Source organism: Mus caroli, unplaced genomic scaffold (assembly GCF_978045245.1).
Source record: "Mus caroli unplaced genomic scaffold, Mus_caroli_1 scaffold_6, whole genome shotgun sequence".
Lineage (NCBI taxonomy): Eukaryota > Metazoa > Chordata > Mammalia > Rodentia > Muridae > Mus > Mus caroli.
The window spans coordinates 59,307-81,333 of record NW_028227261.1 but is presented as its reverse complement, the minus strand read 5'-3'; the positions used below and the strand labels follow the sequence as shown (position 1 = coordinate 81,333).

The 22,027-nt window shown below is 47.4% G+C and overlaps 2 protein-coding genes across 3 annotated transcripts; one reads left to right on the top strand and one right to left on the bottom strand.

Moving 5' to 3' along the window:
• Window positions 1–8,283: 8,283 nt before the first annotated feature.
• On the top strand, window positions 8,284–13,760 carry Perm1 (PPARGC1 and ESRR induced regulator, muscle 1). Its single transcript, XM_021161637.3, has 4 exons — window positions 8,284–8,371; window positions 9,111–11,528; window positions 12,116–12,241; window positions 12,493–13,760. The coding sequence occupies exons 2-4, from the start codon at window positions 9,395–9,397 to the stop codon at window positions 12,603–12,605; spliced, it is 2,373 nt and encodes a 790-aa protein (XP_021017296.1). The 5' UTR covers window positions 8,284–8,371; window positions 9,111–9,394; the 3' UTR covers window positions 12,606–13,760.
• Window positions 13,761–14,013: 253 nt separating this feature from the next.
• On the bottom strand, window positions 14,014–22,026 carry Plekhn1 (pleckstrin homology domain containing N1). 2 transcript variants are annotated; one of them, XM_021161128.3, is made up of 16 exons: window positions 21,160–22,026; window positions 20,971–21,070; window positions 18,232–18,378; window positions 18,054–18,134; window positions 17,901–17,973; window positions 17,623–17,747; window positions 17,430–17,543; window positions 17,243–17,323; window positions 16,546–16,621; window positions 16,255–16,403; window positions 15,967–16,107; window positions 15,415–15,555; window positions 15,117–15,257; window positions 14,728–14,958; window positions 14,445–14,493; window positions 14,014–14,359 (listed from the first exon to the last, which is right to left on the bottom strand). In XM_021161128.3, the coding sequence occupies exons 1-16, from the start codon at window positions 21,240–21,242 to the stop codon at window positions 14,256–14,258; spliced, it is 1,836 nt and encodes a 611-aa protein (XP_021016787.1). In that variant the 5' UTR covers window positions 21,243–22,026; the 3' UTR covers window positions 14,014–14,255. The 2 variants fall into 2 exon arrangements, with proteins under 2 accessions (XP_021016787.1, XP_029332186.1); XM_029476326.2 differs by having other exon boundaries at window positions 14,728–14,955.
• Between the last annotated feature and the right edge of the window lies 1 nt (window position 22,027).

Here is a 22,027-nt window from a genome sequence, read left to right as displayed (position 1 = left end):
TTTTGTTTTAATCTCTGGTGTGGAGCTGTGGGGCTGCTTCACAGCAGCTGACTATGACTTGCCTTGTGCTCTAGTAGAGGCATGATTTTGCCAGCTGCAGATAGTTTCTGTGGTTGTGTGACATTTGGAATTCTGGAGAATTTCAGATGGTATATAAATGCTAGGCCCCTGAGTGGCAGGGTGGATTGTCTGTTGGTTGTTGTTGGTCATTGTTGGTTGAGGTTTATTAAGTAGTTGTGCACAAAAAAGGAATTATATATCCTCCCAGTGAAGATCAAACTTGCCCTAAGGAACTCAATGCCCCTAATTAGCAGGAAGTAGTCTAACCATAACATCAACCCCTTTACGACCCCTAACTTTATTCAGAAAGCTTTCTTTATTCAGAAAGTCTTAGGGCGTTAAAAGGTGGAAGAAAGAAGAACCTATAAAGTAGTCAAAGGCCAGCTACAGGACCTCTTCCAGAAGAAGGGTGTTCTGGAAAGAACAGTAATTCTCTTAAGCAAACCCCAGCCTACCTCCCATACTTCTTGTCTTCTGTAGTTTATTCTGGACACCCTTACCAAAGGGATCAGCTGATGCTGGGGATGGTTACAACAGGCTTCTAGACCTTAGCACAACTGATGGCATGATGGAAGTAACCATTCGGGCCATGAAACTCAGCACATAGCACCACCTACCCAAAATAAAAACAAAGACCTAATCCATCAAGGTATATAGCTATTGGAAAGTCCCTAAATCTACTAACCTTAATTTTGGGCTTTTGTAATTCTGCTTCTGTCTGAGATGTTTCAACCCAGGATTTGTGTGTGTGTGTGTGTGCACGCACTTAAAAATTCAATGTGAGCTGGGTGGTGGTGGCACACACCTTTAATCCCAGCACTTGGGAGGCAGAAGTAGGTGGATTTCTGAGTTTGAGGCCAGCCTGGTCTACAGAGTGAGTTCTGGGACAGCAAGGGCTATACAGAGAAACCCTGTCTTGAAAAACAAAACAAAACAAACAAAATAACCCCCGACAACTCAATCTGAGAAAGGCTTGGGAGTGCAATGGGACCCTGAACATCCAGTGCAGTAACTGGCCAGCTAATAAAGAATTTCTAGTGGCTTGAACCCATTGCTTAGTAGTCTTCTTTCATGGTTTCATTACAGCAACAAAGGGGCAACTCATTCCTTTGATCTCAGGACTGACTTCTACAGAAAATAGACCAGACCAGAAACCACCTGTCAATACCAATGATGGAGTCCAAGCTGAAGCCACACCAAGTCTTCCTGTCCTGAGAAACTCTTGAGTAACTACTGTCAGCAGAGTCACTCTTTGATAGCTCCAGCCAGGAACTGTGAGATCATAAATGTTTTTCATTTCCAGTGGCTTAGTTTTTGTTATGTAGCAATGAAGATAATTTCTATATAATCCATTAAGAAAGTGTAAAGAACAGAAGCTGTAAACACTATTATAATCCCTGAAGGTTACAGATCTAAGATCACCTAGAGGCCATGGGGTATGAAAGAAGTCAGAGGGTTTGACTCTGGGAACAGCTCCTTTGAGATAACTAGAGAATAAAGTTGAAGGGACCACTTAATCGATAGAGCATTAGACTCTTAGGATCATGGGTTCGATGGTGGGAGGATGAGTACTTTCTGTGTAGTTACCACAGCGATAGAACACCTAGTTGGTGGTTCAGATGCATTTGTAGAATCTAAAATAAGTTCAAGAGCACCTAGCCCCTTCCCCTCTGAAGGGACTTTCAGAAACATAGCAGTCAAAATGACTGAGTCTACCGCTGCCAAAACAAAATGAGCTGTTCTCAGAGAAATAACCATAATAAAAATAATAGTTCTCGGGGGCTGGTGAGATGGCTCAGTGGGTAAGAGGACCCGACTGCTCTTCCTGAAGGTCCAGAGTTCAAATCCCAGCAACCACATGGTGGCTCACAACCATCCGTAACGAGATCTGGCGCCCTCTTCTGGGGTGTCTGAGGACAGCTACAGTGTACTTACATATAATAGATAAATAAATCTTTAAAAAAAAAAATAGTTCTCAGAAAAACTCCCCTACCCTGCCCCGTGCTGAATTCTGAAAAAGACCACAAACTATCCTGACCTTGCTAGAATTCCCTGTGACATTAATAGCTGTGACATTAATAACTGACCCATAAGTTCAAAATGTACTGCTGCAAGGGCAGGCAGAGTGAGTCACTAGGCCAAAGGTTGTTACTATGCAAACCAATCAATGCCTGAAAAGGTTACTTGCTACACCAATGAGAATAAGCCAGCTAGCCCTGTTACCCAAATCTGCCCCTTACAAGGTATAAAAAGTGTGTTCTTTCTTTGTTCTGGGTCTCTCCTCTGGTCTGCATGCTGAGGAGGGTCCCCAACATGTTGGAATAGTAAAAAAAACCTCTTGTGGTTTGCAGCAATGGCGATCTCTGTGGTCTTTGTGAGTGAGGGTCTTTTGAAGAACTCCAACATATTTTTTGGGCTGCTGTTAGCAGAAGGCCTGATGTATGACCATGAAGGTAGAAGGGTGACAATTGGATACTTGGCCAGGAAGATTCCCATCTACCATCTGTAGAATAGGAAAATGGACATACCGGTTTAATTTAAAGGCATTTCAATCAGGTATGGTAGAATACATACCTTTGATCCCAACCCTTGGAAAGCAGAGGCAAGAAGATCTCTGTGAGTTTGAGGCCAGTCTACATAGCTCCAGGATAACCATGACTACATTTGTATGTTGGTCTCAAAAACAAAGTGGGAGCTTTAGCTGGGTGTGTTGGGATACACCTTTAATTCCAGCACTTAGGACGTGGAGGCAGGTGGGTCTCTGTAAGCCTAGTCTATTGAGTTCCATGCCATTCTGAGCTATAAAGTGTGAAAACAAAACAAAACAAAACAAAAAGCAACAGCTTCAGCTATGGGTGGTGGCACACATTTAGGTGTTTTTTGTTGTTGTTGTTGTTGTTGTTGTTTTGTTTTTTTGGTTTTTCGAGACAGGGTTTCTCTGTGTAGCCCTGGCTGTCCTGGAACTCACTTTGTAGACCAGGCTGGCCTTGAACTCAGAAATCCGCCTGCCTCTGCCTTCCGAGTGCTGGGATTAAAGGCGTGCACCACCACGCCCGGCTCTGGTTTTTTTTTTTTTTTAAATATTTATTTATTTATTTATTATATGTAAGTACACTGCAGCTGTCTTCAGACACACCAGTCAGATCTCCTTAAGGATGGTTGTGAGCCACCATGTGGTTGCTAGGACTTGAACTCAGGACCTTCAGAAGAGCAGTTGGGTGCTCTTACCCGCTGAGCCATCTCACCAGCCCCACATTTAGGTTTTTGTTTTTGTTTGTTTTGAGATAGGCTCTCACTCTGTAGCTCTGGCTGTCCTGCAATTTACAATGTAGACCAGGCTGGCTTTGAACTCTCAGAGGTCTTCCTGCCTCTACCTCCCAAGCTTGATGGCACACATTTGTAATCCTAGTGGAAGCTAATGCAGGAGACTTAGTTCTGAAGCCAGCTTTAACTACAGAGTTAGACCTTGACTGGCAGGGAGAGGGGATAGGGAGAGGGAGAGGGAATTTAAAAGAAATATTTTTAAAAATAAAAAGATAAAGATAAACTACAGACTAGGAAGAAAACTGCAGACTACATACAGGAGGGCTTTATCCCCTGGACTATTGCACTACTAAAAGGTAGTAAAACTTCTAAGAGTGGGCAGATGTTATGTAACAGTTTCCTTCTAGATTGAAACATTCTAATGTGCATGGAAGCTCTTTAAAAGGAAGTAAATAACTTAGAGCTTCATGAAGTCCCTGAAACTGACCAGATTCCCTAGATCTTTCCCTGCCAGAGTAAGCTATCAAAGCTGAGAGTCCCTCTTAGACTAGGAGAGACAAGCTGCAAATAAGACACTAAGACAAGCTGAGCTGCAGAAGTGTCTCAGACCAGACCAGTCACCAAGAAGACAGACCAGCCAAGCTTCAAAGACTCAGAAGAAGCAGAAACCAGCTGAGGCACCTGGAAAGGACACTCTCCAATCTGTTAGGCTGCCTGCAGGGGTGTAGTATGCTTCAGGTTCCTAGCCCTGTGAGCTGTCATCTGTGCTGAGGTGGGCTTTGATAATATAACTAGCTGTCTGAATGCTGTAAGTAATCCCAATAAAGCTCACTGGTTTATCAAGTTGGACTTTTGTGGTATCTGCACTTTGCTCTGTCTAGGGTTCCCTGTCTATGGTGAGTAGATGTCTCTCCAGTAAAAGTATTGTCACACAACAGCCAGTAAGTTAGCTCAGTGGGTAAGGGTGATTGCTTCCAAGCCTGATGATCTGAGTTTTATCCCTGGCACCCAAATTCCAGGAGAGAACCAATTCCAATGATTTGTCCTCTGACCTCCTCATGCTATGGGATGTGCATGTCCACACACATACATACAAAATAAATAAGTGTAAAAATTGCTACGCATGGATAAGGTTTCTATTATTATGACAAAACCCATGACCAAAAGCAATTTGGGAGGAAAGGTTTGTTGTTGTTTTTTGTTTTGGTTTGGTTTATACTTCCACAGCACTTTTATCATTGAAGTTATAACAGGAACTCAAACAGGGCAAGATCATGGAAGCAGGAGCTGATACAGAGGCCATGGGGTGGAGCTGGGGCTGGGGCTGGGGCTGGGGGTAGTGGGTGTTGCTTACTGGCTTGCTCAGCCTACTTTCTTATAGAACCAAGGACCACTAGTCCAGGGATAGAACCACCCACCTATAATGGCCTGGGCTCTGTTATCAATAACTAATTAGGAAAATGCCTTAGAGCTGCTCTTATAAAGGTATTTTTCTTAGTTAAGTTTCCCTCCTTTCATATAACTCCAGTTCGTGGGTCAAGTTAACCCAAGACCAGCTAAAACAATGGTAGTACGCACCTTAATCTCAGCATTTACAAGGCAGATCTCTGAATTCACCAGCCTGGTCTGCATAGTAAGTTCCAGACTCACCAGGGCTACACAGGGAGACGCTGTCTTTAAAAACTATCGAATTTGAGGCTGGAGGGATGGCTCAGTGGTTAAGAGCACTGGCTGCTTTCCCAGAGAATCTGGGTTCAATTTCTAGCACCCACATGTCAGTTCATACCTGTCTGTAACTCCAATTTCAAGGCTTTTGACAGCCTCACACAAACATACATCCAGGCAAAACACCAAATAACATAACAAAAAAATAATTTAAAAAAGAAACTACAAAAATATTTTTTGAACTGGGCAGTGGTGGTACATGCCTTTAATTCCAGCACTTGGGAAGCAGAGGCAGGCAGATTTCTGAATTCGAGGCCAGCCTGGTCTACAGAGTGAGTTCTAGGCCAGCCAGGGCTAGCTACACAGAGAAACCCTGTCTCCAAATAAATAAATAATAAAAAAATAATTTTTTTTGAGACACGGGAACCACTATATAGCCCTGGCTGGCCTGGAACTATGTTATGTAGATGAATCAGGCCTCACATTTACAGATATCTGTCTGCCTGCCTGCCTGCCTCTGCCTCCTGAGTCCTGGGATCAAAGGTATGTATTACCACACCTGGCCCCCAGGTTTTAAGCATGATAAATGTAAATCAGCTGTGGGGCTTCACATTTGTAAGCTCAGAACTCCAGAGTCTGAGGCAGCAAGACAGCAAGATTTCCTTGAGTTTGAGCTCATTGTGGTCTACAGTGTGAGACCCTGTTTCAAAAAAATTTGATAAATGCAGTAGGGTGGATGAACTTAATTTCACACAGTACAAATATATACTGTCTATGAAGTAGAATAAGGTAGAAAAGACCAGTTATTAGATACTGTTTTATTGAGTAGTTTAGTGACTTTCCTAAAGCACTACTTGTACTGCCTGTTTGCCAAGCATGACTTCACTGCCACCTGGAACAGAATGACTTGGAGAAATAGCTCCAGCAGTGGATTGCTGCCCTTAACAATCTGCTGACAGTAGCTTCTATAAAATCTTGCTTGCTTGTTAGCCCTATCTTGTGGGTTTAGAGTATAAAATGAAAACGCAAACTGGACCTAATACGAGCTATCGTGACTTCAGTCCACCGTGAATTCATCTCTCTTCACTGATGTCAGATGCTGCAACATATGATTCCATTTACATAAAATTCTGGACAAGGTGACTCACTTTATAGTGACAGAAAACTGGCAATGGTACCTTGAAAGGAGGGGAGGAAAGACTCCCTAGGACAATGGCTCTCTGGAGATTGACATACTCAATGAATACTTATGTCAAAGACTAGCACTGTATACTTTGAACATTTGCAGTTTGTTGCGTGTTAAGCTCAGTAAGACTATTTTAAAATAAATCTTTTTTTTTTTTTTTTTTTTTTTTGACAGGGTTTCTCTGTGCAGTCCTGGCTGTCCTGGAACTCACTCTGTAGACCAGGCTGGCCTCGAACTCAGAAATCCACTTGCCTCTGCTTCCCAAGTGCTGGGATTAAAAGTGTATGCCACCACTGCCTGGCAAAATAAATCTTTTTTAAAAATCAAAATTACATTTATGTGTGTGTGTGTGTGTGTGTGTGTGTGTGTGTGTGTGTGTAGGTAGGTAGGTAGGTAGGTAGGCAGACAAAAGGACAACTTCCAGAAAGTTGGTTTTTTCCTTTGACAGTAGAATTTTGGTGCCCTCTTGTGGCCTCCAGGGGCAGTTCAGGCAAAGCTTTGTCCTTTTCAGTTTGGTCTTCAAGGTGCCTTGGCTACCCTTCCTTTTGCCAACTCATCTATTGTGCCTACTGACCAGGCTGCTCTTGCTATCTATAACTGTGGCTTCTAAAATTATCTGTACTATGAACATGTCATCTTCATGCCTAGACTGAGAATACTTACAGATTCTTTCCCTTGGACAAACATCTGCTCCCAACCTCTTACTGAGAAGGCTCAGAGTTGAGGTGTGAGTGGAAGAAAGGGCTTCTTTCTGAAGGCTGAGCCAACTCATGTATGCTTGTTTTAGCAAAGCCTTCTCTCCCAGCCCTATAGTAAGACCCTTTTCTATCCTAGACCTACCACCCCCCACTTCCCTCTTGTTGACCCTGTATTCCTTTCTCTCTCTCTCTCTCTCTCTTGGTTTTTTGCTTTTTCGAGACAGGGTTTCTCTGTGTAGCCCTGGCTGTCCTGGAACTCACTTTGTAGACCAGGCTGGCCTCGAACTCAGAAATCCACCTGCCTCTGTCTCCCAAGTGTTGGGATTAACTGTGTGAGCCACCATGCCCAGCTTAGAACAATGTCTTTAAGGGGATAAGCAGTATCCAGGAATAGTGGCACATGCCTGTAATCCTAGAGCTTTGGAGGCTGACATAAAAGAATTGTAAATTTGATGCCAGCCTAACTACAAAGCAAGTTTGAGGTCAGTCTGGACAGTATGAAGTAAACAAACAAATAAGCAGAGCTTAAGGACCCTGTTCTGTTATGTACTGACTGTGTGAAAATTACTTTCTCTGTGTCTCATGCCCTTTAAAGTTTTTTTTTTAAGAATTATTTGTTTATTTTATGTATATGAGTACATTGCAGTTGTCTTCTAACACACCAGAAGAGGGCATTGGACCCCATTACAGATGGTTGTGAGCCACCATGTGGTTATTGGGAATTGAACTCAAGACCTCTGGAAGAGCAGTCAGTGCTCTTAACTACTGAGCCATCTCTCCAGCCCATCTCATGCCCTTTAGAAAGGTCTCCTAGTGCCCGTCTTAGAGAGGTACTCATGGACCTAGCAAGGAGCTCAGCACAGATGCTAGTTGCTCTGCTCATGTCTTCTTTAGGTAGAGTGGCCATCCTGTCCTAGGACTATCCAACAAATACACTTTTCTCACAACAGATTACACTTTGTCCCATTGACCTTGTGTAATCTTTTTTGAGCACATAGGGTCAGTACCTACGTAGGGATCTCTTCACAAGAACAGTGAATGCACCTACTTTCTTCTAGTTGCACTGGCAGGTTTAGCAATGCCTAGGAGGCTCCATGAGCCCTGGATGTCACATCTAAGTCAACAATATAGTCTGCAAGATTGGGCTAGAGACATTTAGGTAGTAGGCAGGGTGGGACTGAAGTTTCATAATGAGCTGGAAGCATGGGTTTTCTTCTTGGGAAGGGAGACCTGCCTAGAATCTGATGTGACCTTAGCTAATGCCAACCCCCAGTGCTGGCCCCATACCAGGAAAATGTCCTTCATATTGTTGGAGTCCCCTCAAATGCCATCTATTTGTGGCTTGGCTCTGAGACTGGCACGAGTCATAAGTGATCCCAGGGACAGGATATTTTTGGAAGTAGGGGCGGAGCTTGCATTAAGAAGTCTAGCACCTAGCTGCTTGGGGACAGGCCTCTAGATGATAGCTCCATGGCCCTAGCTGGCTGCTGAGAACCAGGTAAGATACACTTAGCCCCTTTCTTCTATGGGTCCTAATGGCAGGAAAGATAGGTTATCATGGTATCTCCAGAGGATTAGAGAGGAGAGAAAGGTTGATAGGTAGGAAGCTCCCAGTGACTTTTCTCACTCAGGACTGTTCCAGTCATAGTGACCTTCTACTCTCCTTATTCTAGACATAGCTGGCCACGGCCCATTTGGGGGTCAGAGACTGAAGCCCTTGGCTAGCTCAGATCATCTTAGTTCACTCAGATAGGGCAAAATGGGGCCTTGGTTAGCAGGGCAGGAATAGATAGGAGTACAGACCCTGAGGACAGCCAGAATGGATTGCTGGAGTTCAGGGGGTTCTTATTTAAGTTCTATGACCTCTGGCTTAGGTTCCTCTTATAAACTTCTGAGTAGGCTCTAGCCAGTACCAACATGACCTTGGTAAGCTCAGAAAACTTGTTCCAGCCAAGGCTGGCAGAAGGTCGTCATACAGAAGGCTAGTCACCTGCTGGATACTATAGATTCTTTTCTGTGGTTAGCTGCCAGTGGTGGTAACTGGGGAGGCTAGGAATGACTGTCATAGAGAACTGATCTCTGATGGGTGGTCTTTGATGCAGAACACTGTATACAGGGTTGGAGAAGGGAAATCAATTCCATTGAAAGATCTCAGAGATGTGAGGGAACACCATCCAAACATGACTAACACTGGTCTTTAATTTACTTCACTAATATGAAATCATATTTCATTTTAGGACTGTGACAGTGTGTCACAGTACTGTTATTTGGAGTTGAATTGGAAATAGGGGAAACTGAAGTAGATATCTCACTCAGAAGAATGAAGTAGAAGAAGCTGGAAGAAGCAAAGTCTGTCCCGTGGTTCTTTCAGATAGAAATGGACTGCCAGGGAGGGGGCAGGTGCTACAAGGTCAGGCAGGATGGTGGCAGTGTGTGCTACTTAGTACATGGAGCCTGGATTTGTGAAGACCCTGCCTGGCCCAAAGTCTTGCTGTCACTCCAGCACCGTTGCTGATGTGCAATGGACAACTTCCAGTACAGTGTCCAGCTCAGTGATCGGGAATGGGCCGAGTTTTCAGCCACTGCTGATGAGTGTGGCCTCTTGCAGGCTGACCTGGCCTCTGGTGACGAGCTCTTGTCCAGTGACATTGACCAAGGGGACAGCAGTGGAAGCAGCCCCCCTGGGCCTCCACCCCTCTTCACTGGGCAGCTGGTTTCCCAAGGGAGGGGACAACAGAGCCGTGAGTTGGAGGACGTGGCTGCTCAGCAGCTGGTCAGCAGGTCTCAGTGTGAGCCTGTCCTGGCTCTGGAGGCCAGTCATCAGGTAGCCAGCACGTCCACACAGTCAGAAGCCCTTCTGTTCCCCAGCTTAGACAGTGTCTGTCCTGGCCAGGCCTTGTCCTTTCCAGGGTCAGCAACTTACAGAGACAAGATGCAGAGGCTTTTGCAAGGCCCTGCCCCTAGCTCTCCCAGTAAACCCCCTCATAGTCCTGAGTCCCCTGACCATAGTGACATCCCTCAGAGTCCCCCTGACAGCCTTGAAGCTTCACCGCGGAACCCTGGTCGTAAGAAGAGGCGTGCTGTAGGTGCCAAGGGGACAAAGCACTCTGGATCTCTGGACTCTGCTGCTATCCAGATGAGCTCCCCACAGCTTACCAGGCCCAAGGAGGCTCTTATGTCTGGGACACTAATAGCAAAATCCCAGCAGGATAAGCCACAGTCTGACTCCATAGGTGCTCCTGAACATGGCTCTAGTATTCCTGAACAGATGGCCAGAGAGGAGTCAGGCTTGGATCTTTCTACACCTATTCTGATAACTGAACAAGATACAGACCAGATCAGAAAGACATCCAGAGCTGTGTTACATGTGGTATCCAAACCTGTCCAGGAAGTTCATCCAGATATCTCCATGACCTCACCAAATATGTCTACACATGCCTCCAAGCCTCAACCCTATGTGGCTTTGCCTAAACCTGCCTCCAAGCCTCAGTCTGACATAGCTTCATCTACACATCCCTTCACGCCTGACATGTCTTTGTCCACACTTGCCTTCAAATGTCAACCCAATACAAATCAGTCTACACCCGCCTCTAAGCCTGACATGGCTTTGTCTACACCTGCCTCTATGTCTCAACTGGACAAGGCTGAATTTGCATCTGCTTGCACACCTGGATTGCATGTGGACCTATCTGCAGCAGGCTCAGAGATCAAGCCAGAAGTTTCTTCCTCTATGCCTGCCTCAGTGGATGTGCTTTGTACAGATCTGCCTCATTATGTTTCAAAGACTGCGTCTAAAGAGAGTGTGTCTATACCTGTTAAGCCTTCTTTATCCCCTATTTCCCAGGCTGAAGCTGCCATGGTGGATACAGGTGTGTCTGTACCTCCAGGGGGAAACATTGAGAAGCCAGTAGGGCAGTTCTCAGCAGGGTCCTCAGGATACTCCTCAGGAGAGTCCTGCTTAGGTCCTGTCCAAGCCCCCAAGAAGAAGAAAGTACGATTTTCCATGGCTATACCCAGCCATGAAGACTCAGGGTCAGGGGAGCCTACAGGTTCATCCTTCCTAACCCCAGACCAGCCCCCAGTTCCCAGGACAGCAGCAGGAAGCCGTGGGGGGTCTGCAGCCTGGGATGCTGTGGCTGTTGGGCCCCGACTCCCCCAGCCTCGGATCCTCAAACACCTGCCTCCTCCTATATCCTCTGTATCAGCAGAGGCTGAGTCTGGAAACTGCTTTGCAGTGACTCTCCCTGAGGCCTATGAGTTCTTCTTCTGTGACACCATTGAGGAGGAAGATGAAGATGTAGAGGACGAAGAGGCAGCCAGTCAAGCCCTGGATGAAGTCCAATGGCCTGACACATGCGAGTTTTTTTTTCGGGATAGCAGAGCCCAAAGATCAAGATGTCAGAGGGGACACTCTCCAGTCTCACCACCAAGAGCAGACACTGTGGCACCTGTTCCCCCTGGAGATTTGGTGCCTATTTCCATCCCTGAGGTCTATGAACACTTCTTCACTGAGGAAGGATTTGGGAACAGACAGCCTGCAGCCACTCATATCCAGATGCAGACCTCAGAGCTTTCCAGGGAAGTAGGGCTTGAGGCATCCACCAAGCCTGTTCCACCTACAGCAGAACATCTTAGCTTAACAATCAGGAAGGCAGGTAGGTGTTTATCAGGTCCCAGCCCCATCCAGGTCCTTGAAACACATTGTCCAGGGAGAGGATATGGTAGGGTAAGAGGATATGGTGGAGGGGCAGGGGATGACCCTGATCATCTGCTTGTACGTATGTGTGCTCTTTCATGCTCTGGGATCTACATGAAGGAAGAATAATCTCCTACGCTATCCCAGGAAACATTTAAGATCAGGCAGCTCAAGCCAGACACTTCAGAGGTTTTGGCCTTGTCACTGACCACTGTCCTAGATCTAGTCCTAGATGCCATCAGGGACTTTCCTCTAGTTTTTAGGGGCCTGGCACTAGAGGCCCATTCATACTCAGGCTATGCTGCTTGAGGCAGTGTGAGAAAAATATCTCTGTTCTCCTCTATAACCCATGTCACAGACCAGAGAACAGAAGACCCAAAAGGCAAATCTCCCTAATTGTTCTGACTCAATTATCACAGGCTATCCAGTGTCTTAAATAAGAGAAGTCATGGGAAAGATCTGACTCCAAAGATTTGTCTAGGACAGGTGGTTTTCTATGGGAGGCATGTCTCAAAGAGGAGCATCTAATGTCCTTCTCTTTCTTAGGAGAACTACGGAGCCCCCTTACTTCATTTACATTCAGTCAAAACGACATGTGCCTGGTGTTTGTTGCCTTTGCCACTTGGGCTGTGAGAACCTCAGATCTACAAGCCCCAGATGCTTGGAAAACAGGTTTGGAGGTCCTGGGACGAGGGTACTATGCCTAGAAGCATAGGGTCTATAGTTGTTTCTATGGTTGTTTACCTTATCTGCTGGGCCAGCAGGGATGCAGGGTACATGGGAAAGTCAGGCTCTCTTTGACTTTGCTTTTGTCATTGCTAACCTACCTCCAACACACTGTCCTTTGAAGACTGGGTTATGCAGGCAGAAGTCAGTGAAATAGCCAGAGCTGGCACTCAAGATATCTTCTGCTTTTCTTACAGTCTTGCTCGCCAACATTGGCACCATCTCTGCTATCCGCTACTTCCGCCGTCAGGTTGGGAGAGGGCATAGTGGCAGACCAAGATCCAGTTCCAGCTCAAACCCCAGCTGCTAGGAGCCAGGCTGGCCTGGTGAAGCATGGAGCATGAAGATGAACCCAGGTGACAAGGACAAGATGTTGCTCTTCTCTCCACTCTTTGATCCCTGTCTTCTAAGGCATGTAGGAAGGAGACAGTGCCCTTGGTACTGATTTACTTAGACTCAACCTAAGGGTCCAGCCACTGACTAAGGCCAAGGGCATTTTCCATACCTGAAAGGGTAGAGATTCAGGGTTGTGGGTAAGTGGGCACTAAGCAAGGAGCTGGGTAATAGGATATCAGAATTGCAAGGAAAAACTACAGGGCACCTAGCAAATTTGAATTTACATGAAATTCCTGAAATGTACTTATATGAAGAAATTATTTATTATCTGAAACTTAAATGGGCACCTTGCCTTTTGTCTGGTCATAAATAAAAATGAGCAGCAGAAGAGGACTCTACAATAAGTGTCAAAGCAACAAGGCCCCTCTGGATATGTCTAGGCCAAGATGAGGCTACTAAGTGTCTTCAAAGCTAGAGGGAGGCAGTCTAAGAACTCTGCCCTATTGAAAGGCAGGCTTGGCTGGCTAGGGCCTCCAAGGCCCTGATCCCTGATGCACAGCTTGTGCAAGCCTGGCCTAAGTCAGTGAATAGGTTCTAGGGCAGTGGTCCTCAACCTTCCTAATGGTGCAACCCTTTAATACAGTTTCTCCTGTTGTAGTACTCCTCAACCATAAAATTATTTTCATTGTGACTTTATAACTGAAATTTTGCTACTGTTATAAATCATAATGTAAATATTTTTGGAGCTAGAGGTTTACCAAGAGGGTTGTGTGCCACAGGTTGAAAATCATTGCTCTAAGGTATGCTCCAGGGGTGGTTTCTGGGGCTTCTCCAATGTGGGATCTATGGGGCAGGGTTGGATATTCTCCAAGAGCCCCAGACAGGATATACATAGAATTTAATAGCATCCTATGGAAGGATTGCCTCCTGATACTAAAGGGAGCTTGAATGAAGCTAAGGTTGGGAGAAGTTGTAGAGTGGGAAGGTAGGCGAAGGGACTGAGGTAACACAGTGATAGTCAGTTCAGGGTGGGGTTCTACCCAAGACAGCAGATAAAGGTCCTTAGGATGGTAGATTACTCTGGCTGCTCAGAGGGGAACACAGGGACACAATACCAATAAAATCTCTTTCTCATTTATGGTGTTAATCTTTCTGACTAGCCTTACCCTATGCACCCAACAGTACTGGATCTTCTTAAACTCCTTTGCTTCTTGTAATAGCTCTCACCTTACTGATCTCTGACCCTCACATCTTCTGACTTCACAAGGCTGAGCTTGACAACCTGACTTTTTCAGCACTCTGTACTTCACACTCACCTGCTCTAGCACTCTTACCCTTCTCCCCTAGCGGTATAGCCTCTGGGGTTGTCCAGAATCTTATTGATGTCCCTCACTGGCTTGTTCCTAGAGTTACCTCTTTTCAGCTGCTCTAGCTGCTAGAGCTGAGGAGCTAGAGCCTGGTGAGAGGTGCTTCTATCCTCAGAATTCTAGAGACATCCTTAACCTGATGGGGTTAGGCCCTGGTATATTTAATGTAAGTCAAAGAACTGGTATAACTGCATAGTCTTATCCAGGTTGGTGCTGGTGGTTGTGTTTTTGAGAAGCAGCAGCCCACTTGGGGGCCATCAGATCCACTGGATGAATCCCCCCTCCACTGCAGGCTTCCTGGGCTGTGACCACTTCTGGTGGGAGGGAGAGGAAGTCTTGTTCCAGATAGGAGCCTCTTCATCTAGTAGGGATGTCAGAGACAACTCAGGCATCAGCCTTTAAGAAGTAGCACCCCTTTCCCTTTAGGAGAGAAGACCCTCACTTACCTGGGGGAGGTGGCAGGGAACTGGGTTTACCTTCTCTGGCAGGGGTGACCTGGAAGCCCCAAAATACAAGTCTTACAGTCAGCACAGATCAGCCCACCTGATCTGCCAAGCCCTTGCTACTTTCTTCTCCTTACCCTCCAGCTTCCTGTCCTACCACGCTGTCTCTGTCCACAGTTTCTCTCTTCCCCATATTCTCTTGTTTTTCTCCTTGGAGTCCTAGAACTCTCTACCCAATATCCCCTGATCTTTGGGCTTTGACACCAGAGTGTAGAATGTGACTTACAAACTGAGGGAAGTCTGAGGGCTGTGGGCCTCTGCTCTTGAAGGAACCCCGGTGTCTCTGGGAAGCTCTGGATTGCAGGGCACCTTTCTTGGAGAGTAAGTGGGAGCCCAGAGGCCCAGGAGAGCTGGAGATTCCAGAGCTGGATTCAGAGACAGGCACAGACACAGAGACTGAGGGGAACGGGCTTGATAGGTCAGGTCCAGGCGATGTCTGTACCGCACAGAGGAACTGCTGGGAAAATGAGGGTTACCTGAAGTCCTGGTCTGGGATCACTGTGAAGCCTAGAGATCCCTTGCCCAGAAACATCCTCCCTTCATAGTCTTCAGGTTTCTGACATCTTCTGATCTCACTGTAGCATATTCAGTCCTGGCACCTAGTAGAGTACTGACCTCATCCAGGCCTTGGATGTCTGTAATCTTGTGGCGAGATGTAGCTGGTGGTGTGTAGGGATCAGCATAGAGCGGGGAGTGTGGAATGTCCGAAGAGTGATCCTGAGCCTCTGGGCCACTTTCTAGGTTCAGTGCACTCATCTACAAGAAGGGAGCACATGGGTTACCTCAATGAGATGCATCAAGAGCCTTCTGTTCTTAGACCATGAAGTTTCTGAGTTCTAGGATCATCTACATAAGTAAGGAAGTAGAACCAGGAGGGAAAATGGCCTGGGGTCAGGGTATGTAGTGGGCTTACCTTGGTCAGGTCCAGGTGCAGGGGCAGTGGGACAGTTGAGTCAGATACTTCTCTTTGAGCTCTGCCTCTGGGAGACTGGCTACTGTCACTGTGCTTCATCTTCTTTTGGCCAGTGCTGACACAGTTAGAGTTGGTCTGGTTCTATGGAAACCAAGAACAAGTCAGAAAGATCTCCGGGGCTTCTTTCCCACAGAATCTTCTAAGAGGCTGAATGGAGGTCTCTTCAGTTCATGTGCCCTCCTTAACTATGGTCCAGTAATCACCAGTATGGGACAATGGTACCTAGGCTCCCCAGGAGACAAAAGTCCCATGTTTTGTTTTGTTTTATTTTGGTTTGGTTTGGTTTTTTTTGAGACAGGGTTTCTCTGTGTAGCCCTGGCTGTCCTGGAACTCACTTTGTAGACCAGGCTGGCCTGGAACTCAGAAATCCACCTGCCTCTGCCTCCCAAGTGCTGGGATTAAAGGCGTGTGCCACCACCGCCCGTTTTTTTTTTTTTTTTTTTTTTTTTTTTTTTTTAATTCCACTCCCATGTCATTCCTTTAGGTACTTACAGGTACAGGATGGATAGGGAAGCCTATAGTGGTTGGCACTGAGGACTCAGGGAGGGATTGGCTGGTGGGGAACACTGGACACTCTAATTTCCAGCTGGTCCGTCCATTGGAAGAGAGTGAACCTCGGCCTCTACCTACAACCTAAGTAGCAGAAGTAAGGTGAGTGGCTGGATCTGTCTCCTTATCTATAAGGAGACAGGAGTTAGGTCCTGCTTGGACCTAACTTTCTGCTCCCTAGTTTGTACCACTACCACAACCCGAGTTACAGGGATCTCACTGACTCCTCACCTGTGTGGGTCTCTGTAATCCTGGGAAACTCTCTGGGCCAGGCGGTAGGTGGGCCCCATCCCTGTGAGAGACAGTCCTGAGGCACAGCAGCCATTGACTATAATCCTCATAACTGGCACATACCACACGGATGGTGTTGATGAGGTGGCCTAGCACACAGATATGTGAACTAAGGTCTGACAGGACAAGTACATTTCTCATCCCACAGAGCAAAGAGATGAAGCATCCACCAAACTCAAACCCCTCCCAGAAGTCCGGTCAAGCAGTGGATAGTTCTAGGTAGGACCCTACCTTCGATGAGAAAGGAGCGAATCTCCTTTTCCTTCTCTTCTAAGTTGATATGGATGGCACTTAGTGGAAGCTCCCCCTGTAGAAAAAGGACTAGGTATTTATCTGGGTCATCTCAGCCTCTTCCTGGCCCTATTCTTCCATCCTGCTCTCTAGAGCTGGGCTGGAAACTCAGGCCACTTAGCCCTAAGGATGACACTCTGAGAAAGGCCGGGCAGCTTTGTTCTGGAACATCTCCACTCTACCTCCTGTTGGATCTTCACCAACTAATGTCAGTTGTAGGCAGATGCTAATAGGGACCATCCCCTGTGAGGGAGGCCCCCTTGTTTTGTTTTTCAGTGACTGTGAGTGCACACCAGTGTCATGCTTTAGTCTTAGACACATGCACACACACCACCCCCTCTCCATGATTCAAGGAAGCTGCTCAGAGGGGGAACATGCACCAGAGATCCTAAGAAGTAGATTGTTCCATTCCACCCACTCCAGGATTAAGAATGTCCCTGCAGGATGAGATGGGATTTAGAGGGTGGAGACTCCTGCTCTGTTCCAGAACAGAGACCAGACTGACCAGGGCAGTGGGGCCAGATAGGTGGAGCCCTGTGCTCTGTCCCAACAGGCCCTGAAATACAGGTTTCTGAGTCTCCGCCCCCCACCCCAGAAAGGGCACCTTTCTGGACAGGTCTATGTGGAGAGGGCCAACCTTAAAGCTAAGGCCTTCTGGTTCCTCAGAGAAGATGGCCAGGGATGCTGGATATAGTACCAGAAGCCGGTTCCACTGTTCCTGTAAGGGGTCAAAGGGTAGAGTGCGGTTGGGCACCTGGAGTCCAGCCTAACTTGTTCCTGTATCCTTCCCCATCTCATTACACCTCAGGTCTTTCCCCACCCACCTGGGAGGGCAGATGCTGCAGCTTGACCCTTGAGGCACAGATTGCACTGCTCATGGAATCACACCCATATGCTCGCTGTAGCTGGGTCCAGGGGGCTTTATCTCCCAGAGAACCCTGAGGAGGAGGAAAGAATAGGTCAAAGGCAGGCAGAGAGTCTGGATGAGGGGAGGACTCACAGGCTCCTGCTACTGACCTGTGGGGGTGCTGAGTGACATCGTTGTAGACCCAAGAGAGCCATTTGCTTTTCCAGGTGGTAGAGCCAGTGGCTGAGCTCGGCCTCACTGTGGCAGAGAACAAGGAGTGGGGCAGGCAGTGGGCCTAGGGGCAGAAGAGTCAAGTGGGCTAGGGGCCAAGCTCAGAACTCACAGAAGCCCACAGGAAAGTCTCCTCTCCAAGGGCTGTAAGTGGACCTCCAATGCCAGGTCTAGAGGTCCTGGTCCAGTTGTGGCCAGGCCAGCTCTCTCCACACACCTGTAATCTGGAAGGCATGTTCTCTGGACCCATCAATCGGGCAGATGTTCAATTCCGTCAGTGGTAGCAGTCCCTGCCACAGGATAGTATAGGAGGGGCTGCAGGGACTCCTAGGGAACATAGTCCCTCCCTCCCTCTGTCTGTACCACTCACCTGGAATGTAAGTCCTTCAGAACCATGGGCCTGGAAGTACAGGTGGGAAGGGAACAGTTCTAGATAGCAGTCACTGATGTCCTAGGGGAGAGCAGAGCCACTAGTCTCAGAGGATGGGAGACAGCCCTGGGCATGGATGTTGGTTCCCATGTATTTCCCAACTTGGTGTGGCTCCTACCTGGCTGTGCTGGAATCGCAGCTGAACCTTGGAATAGTGAACAACCTTGCCTAGGTTCCTCACAGGTGTCCTCCGCCACCCTTTTTTGAATACACTCAGGAATGGCTGTTCCAGGTTTTCTGGATGATGTTCTGGGCCCGGGATGTCCTGAGGGAGTAGGGCTCAAGAGAGGGACCAGATGGGGCCAGATCCCCAGGCGATATACACACAGCTTCTGTATATAGTTCTGATCTGTCCATGCATGGCCACAGAATACATTCATCAAGAACACACACATACATGTACACCACACACACCTAAGCCTCGTCACATAAAAAATGGAATATGTGTATAACCACACATATACATATAATGTTCCCTACAGTCACAGCTATGCGCTCTATGGTATAGACTTAAGTTGGTATACACTGAGTTCAGTCCTTATCTTCAATACTGCCTATTCTGTGCAACTTCACTTTGTTCATTCAACACCCTCAGACTTGCCCAAAAATTCAGAAGTTATATTATAGAAGAATGAGATAATACTCAAAGCCTTCTCAGGTTTTCAGTAGCAGCTGAAAGTTTCTTTTTTAAATCTAGTTCTATGAAAAAGAAGAAAAATCCAATATTTATTGTAATATTTACTAATTTCTTTAGTGTAAATATTGCCAACATTGCCCAAATTGAGTTCAGTAACTCATGATGTATGAACTTGGAACTGGAAAGAGGTACTAGTCAGCTTTTGTGAGTCTATGCTGGCTATCCCAGCTCACCACATACTACTTATCTTACAGTGGAAGGTAGAGCATTGGCAATGGCCTGAGGTGTTCTCTATGACTAAACTTGGGGCCCAGTCCTCTCCTTCCTTTTTCCATTATGTAAGACACATAATGTCTCACCTTTGCGTGTGTAAGTCTCTGCTCAGCCCTAACTTCCCATTTTACCCCTTTGTGGGCTCTCTGTTCAGTTTTATCTTCTTTCTGAATGTCCTAAAATTCAGCTTTTGCTTTTCACTTAGTACTGGTTTAGACTGGCTTCTCTTGTTTTGTCTTGACTATCTTTGACAGTAATGGAAGAAGGTGACCACAGAAGTCTTATTCTGTTTTGCTCCTTGCTGACTCCACATAGCCTAGAACATGACCTGGGATGTTCTCGGAGGCAGGGAAAGAGGTAGGTCCAACATCTACACAACTTTTAGACAGTCTTTGAAGAATCCTCTATATCATTTTAGAGATCAGAAATGGAGTAAGTTGTGAGCCACAAGCTTGGGACAGGTGCTATGTTGCCTTTGGAAGCTGTCAAGGACTACCTGCATGGGCTACTATACACAGATCAAGTTGAGCTACCTCTAGTACAGGCCCTAGGAATGTGAACAGACAAAAACAGCTCATATCCTCACTGACTCTGGGTGGGGCCTCCTGTACTTACACCCAGTGTTGAAATGTATGCTGGATGGCACTGAAAAATAGGCCATGAATAGGAAAGGCTATGAAGCTGGTCCTGGTGCTCAGACAGCTGAGGGCTCAGCTTAAGATTGTGGCAGGGCTAGTTCTTGTTTAGATGCAAAATCTATCTAGAGTTCATAGTCCATGTACGGTGCTCAGGACTGGTTCTCTGCCTGGCTAGGGTCCCTTTTCCTGATCCCACTTCCTGAGGGTCACACTTTCCCGTTATTGTGATCTGACTAGGGACCTACTACTCTGACTAGGGCCTGTGTCAACTACTCTGGAACTTTGGGACTCCTTCCTAGAATTGTTTCCTGGGCTTGACTAGAGGGAGTCAGGGTCTGAGATGTGTCCATAGGGAGGGGATGCCACCCTTGGTCACGCCAGGCCCCATTTCCCTCTTTATTTCTTTGAGGCAGTAAGGTTTCTAAAGGTGACACCTGTCTGTAGAAATCCCTGGGGCCCCAGAGACCAGGAGAGGCTGGTTTCCCAGTTTTCCTAGTTTCCTAGGATCCTGTGAGAAAGGTATACTTTGGGAGTTTGCATCAGCTGCAGCACCCAAGAATCCAGGAGCCTTGCCCCAACCCTGGTAGAGGCTGCACATATATAACAGATCCCAGCCCATTGGGGTGGGTGTGGTTCTCCACGAACAGCAGAGTAGGAGGTGTTCCTGTCAGACCTGCAGTCCTGGCTCCTCTCAAGTATTGCCATAGAGTTGGGAAAAGGGGAGGGGAAAGATATGTTTTTCCTCAGCGAGTCATTAAACCCACAGAATGTTTAGCCTTCTGATCTCAGGAGGGTTAGCTGGCTTCTTGCTGTATGGGGATGGGTGCCTGCCTAGATGGCAACACGGTAGCTGTGGGCTCCACATAAAGGAAACTAGTGGACTAGTAACACTGGGGGACTGAGGCCTACACTATGCTATTTACCAGAAGCTCCCACACAGGTGTTCGGCCCAACAAGACCCAAGTTGGGGCAGTGGAGGTTGAGGGTGGGGCCACTGTCTCTTTGGATATACAACAGACTGGGCTGGCTCTGCCTGCTCACCACTCACTCAGTGCTAGTCTTGGTTTCACTCTCAGCCTAGACTTTTGAGTGAGCTCCCCAGGGAGGAGCAGTGCCAACTTCCTCATCTTGCTTTGGATTTGAATCCCTCCAAGCAGACCAGGGATCACCCCAAGTTGCTGGAAGATGTGATTGCCCACATTATCACTCACACTGTGGCACACACAATCATACAGGGGAAGCACAAAGTTGTACTCAGACTCCAGGCCCCGTGCCATACCACTCCAGCCAGACACGCCCCTCCGCTCACCGTCCCAGGGATGTAGTGGAAGATCTTGTTAGCCGCGGTGTCCCCATCAGGCCTAGCCTCGGTGCCAAACAAGCCAGCCAGCTTCCTGGCGTTGTCTTCTCTGGGAACAAGGGAAACCGAAGGCTCAAGGCCTGGTCCAGGCAGCAGGTCCAGGGAGACCCTGTTCCCTTGTGGCCAGGCACCCCTCACCTGTTTCCCTTGAGCGAGGGCTTTCTGGAAAAGGAGGCCCGTAGCCTCCTGGGGGCCTGAGGGACGCAGTGGCTGTTCCCCATGGATGGCAGCTGTTAGCTTGTGCTGGGCAGGTCGACAGGTCTGGGTTCTTGGTTCCTTCTGTTAACGCCTCCCGCTGGTGGGCGTAGCCACAGGACGCCCTGCCCCTACCCTGGGGAGGCTCCTCTCTGGGCTCGGATTGGCCCCTTTTGAGGGAAACCTTCCAGTGAGGGCCCAGGTTTTCTAGGCCCAAGGCAATCAGCCTTGGGGTAGGATAGATATTTCCTGATTGGACCAGGAACCCTCATCTCAGCACTCTGCATAGACCTGGCCAGAAAGGCCTGGTCTCTATATACCCTGTACACGTGTATTCAGAGTGGAGGTGCCTAGATGTTGAAGTTCTATGGAGGCAGGGATTCTCCCTCCCAGTTGCCCCTCCCCTGCCAGGGTGCACACATCCTGTTTCCACATGAATCCCAGCTGTCTGAGTCACTGGTGACTGTAGGGGGTGTGTTGCTCACTCTCAGCTGCTCAAGAGGTGCAACTTCATATAAAGGGAGACCTGAACCCTCCCCCAGCTTCTCTTCATTCTGAGCTAACCCTTACCCAGAATGAAGTCAGGGTTCCCAAAGCTTAATCAAATGCAAGAAAGAGGCCGCATGCCTCTCAGGTTCCTAAGGTTATCTTCCTCATTTGCCCCATACTCCCAGATCACAGGAGCCTCAAGACTAGGATGACAGCCAGTCTCTGCTGGTCAACAGATATACTAGTCTCTGTTCCATTTGGATGCAGAAGTGCCATTTTGCAGCCCCAGTCATTAATGTAGCATTTGAGTCTGGCTGCACAC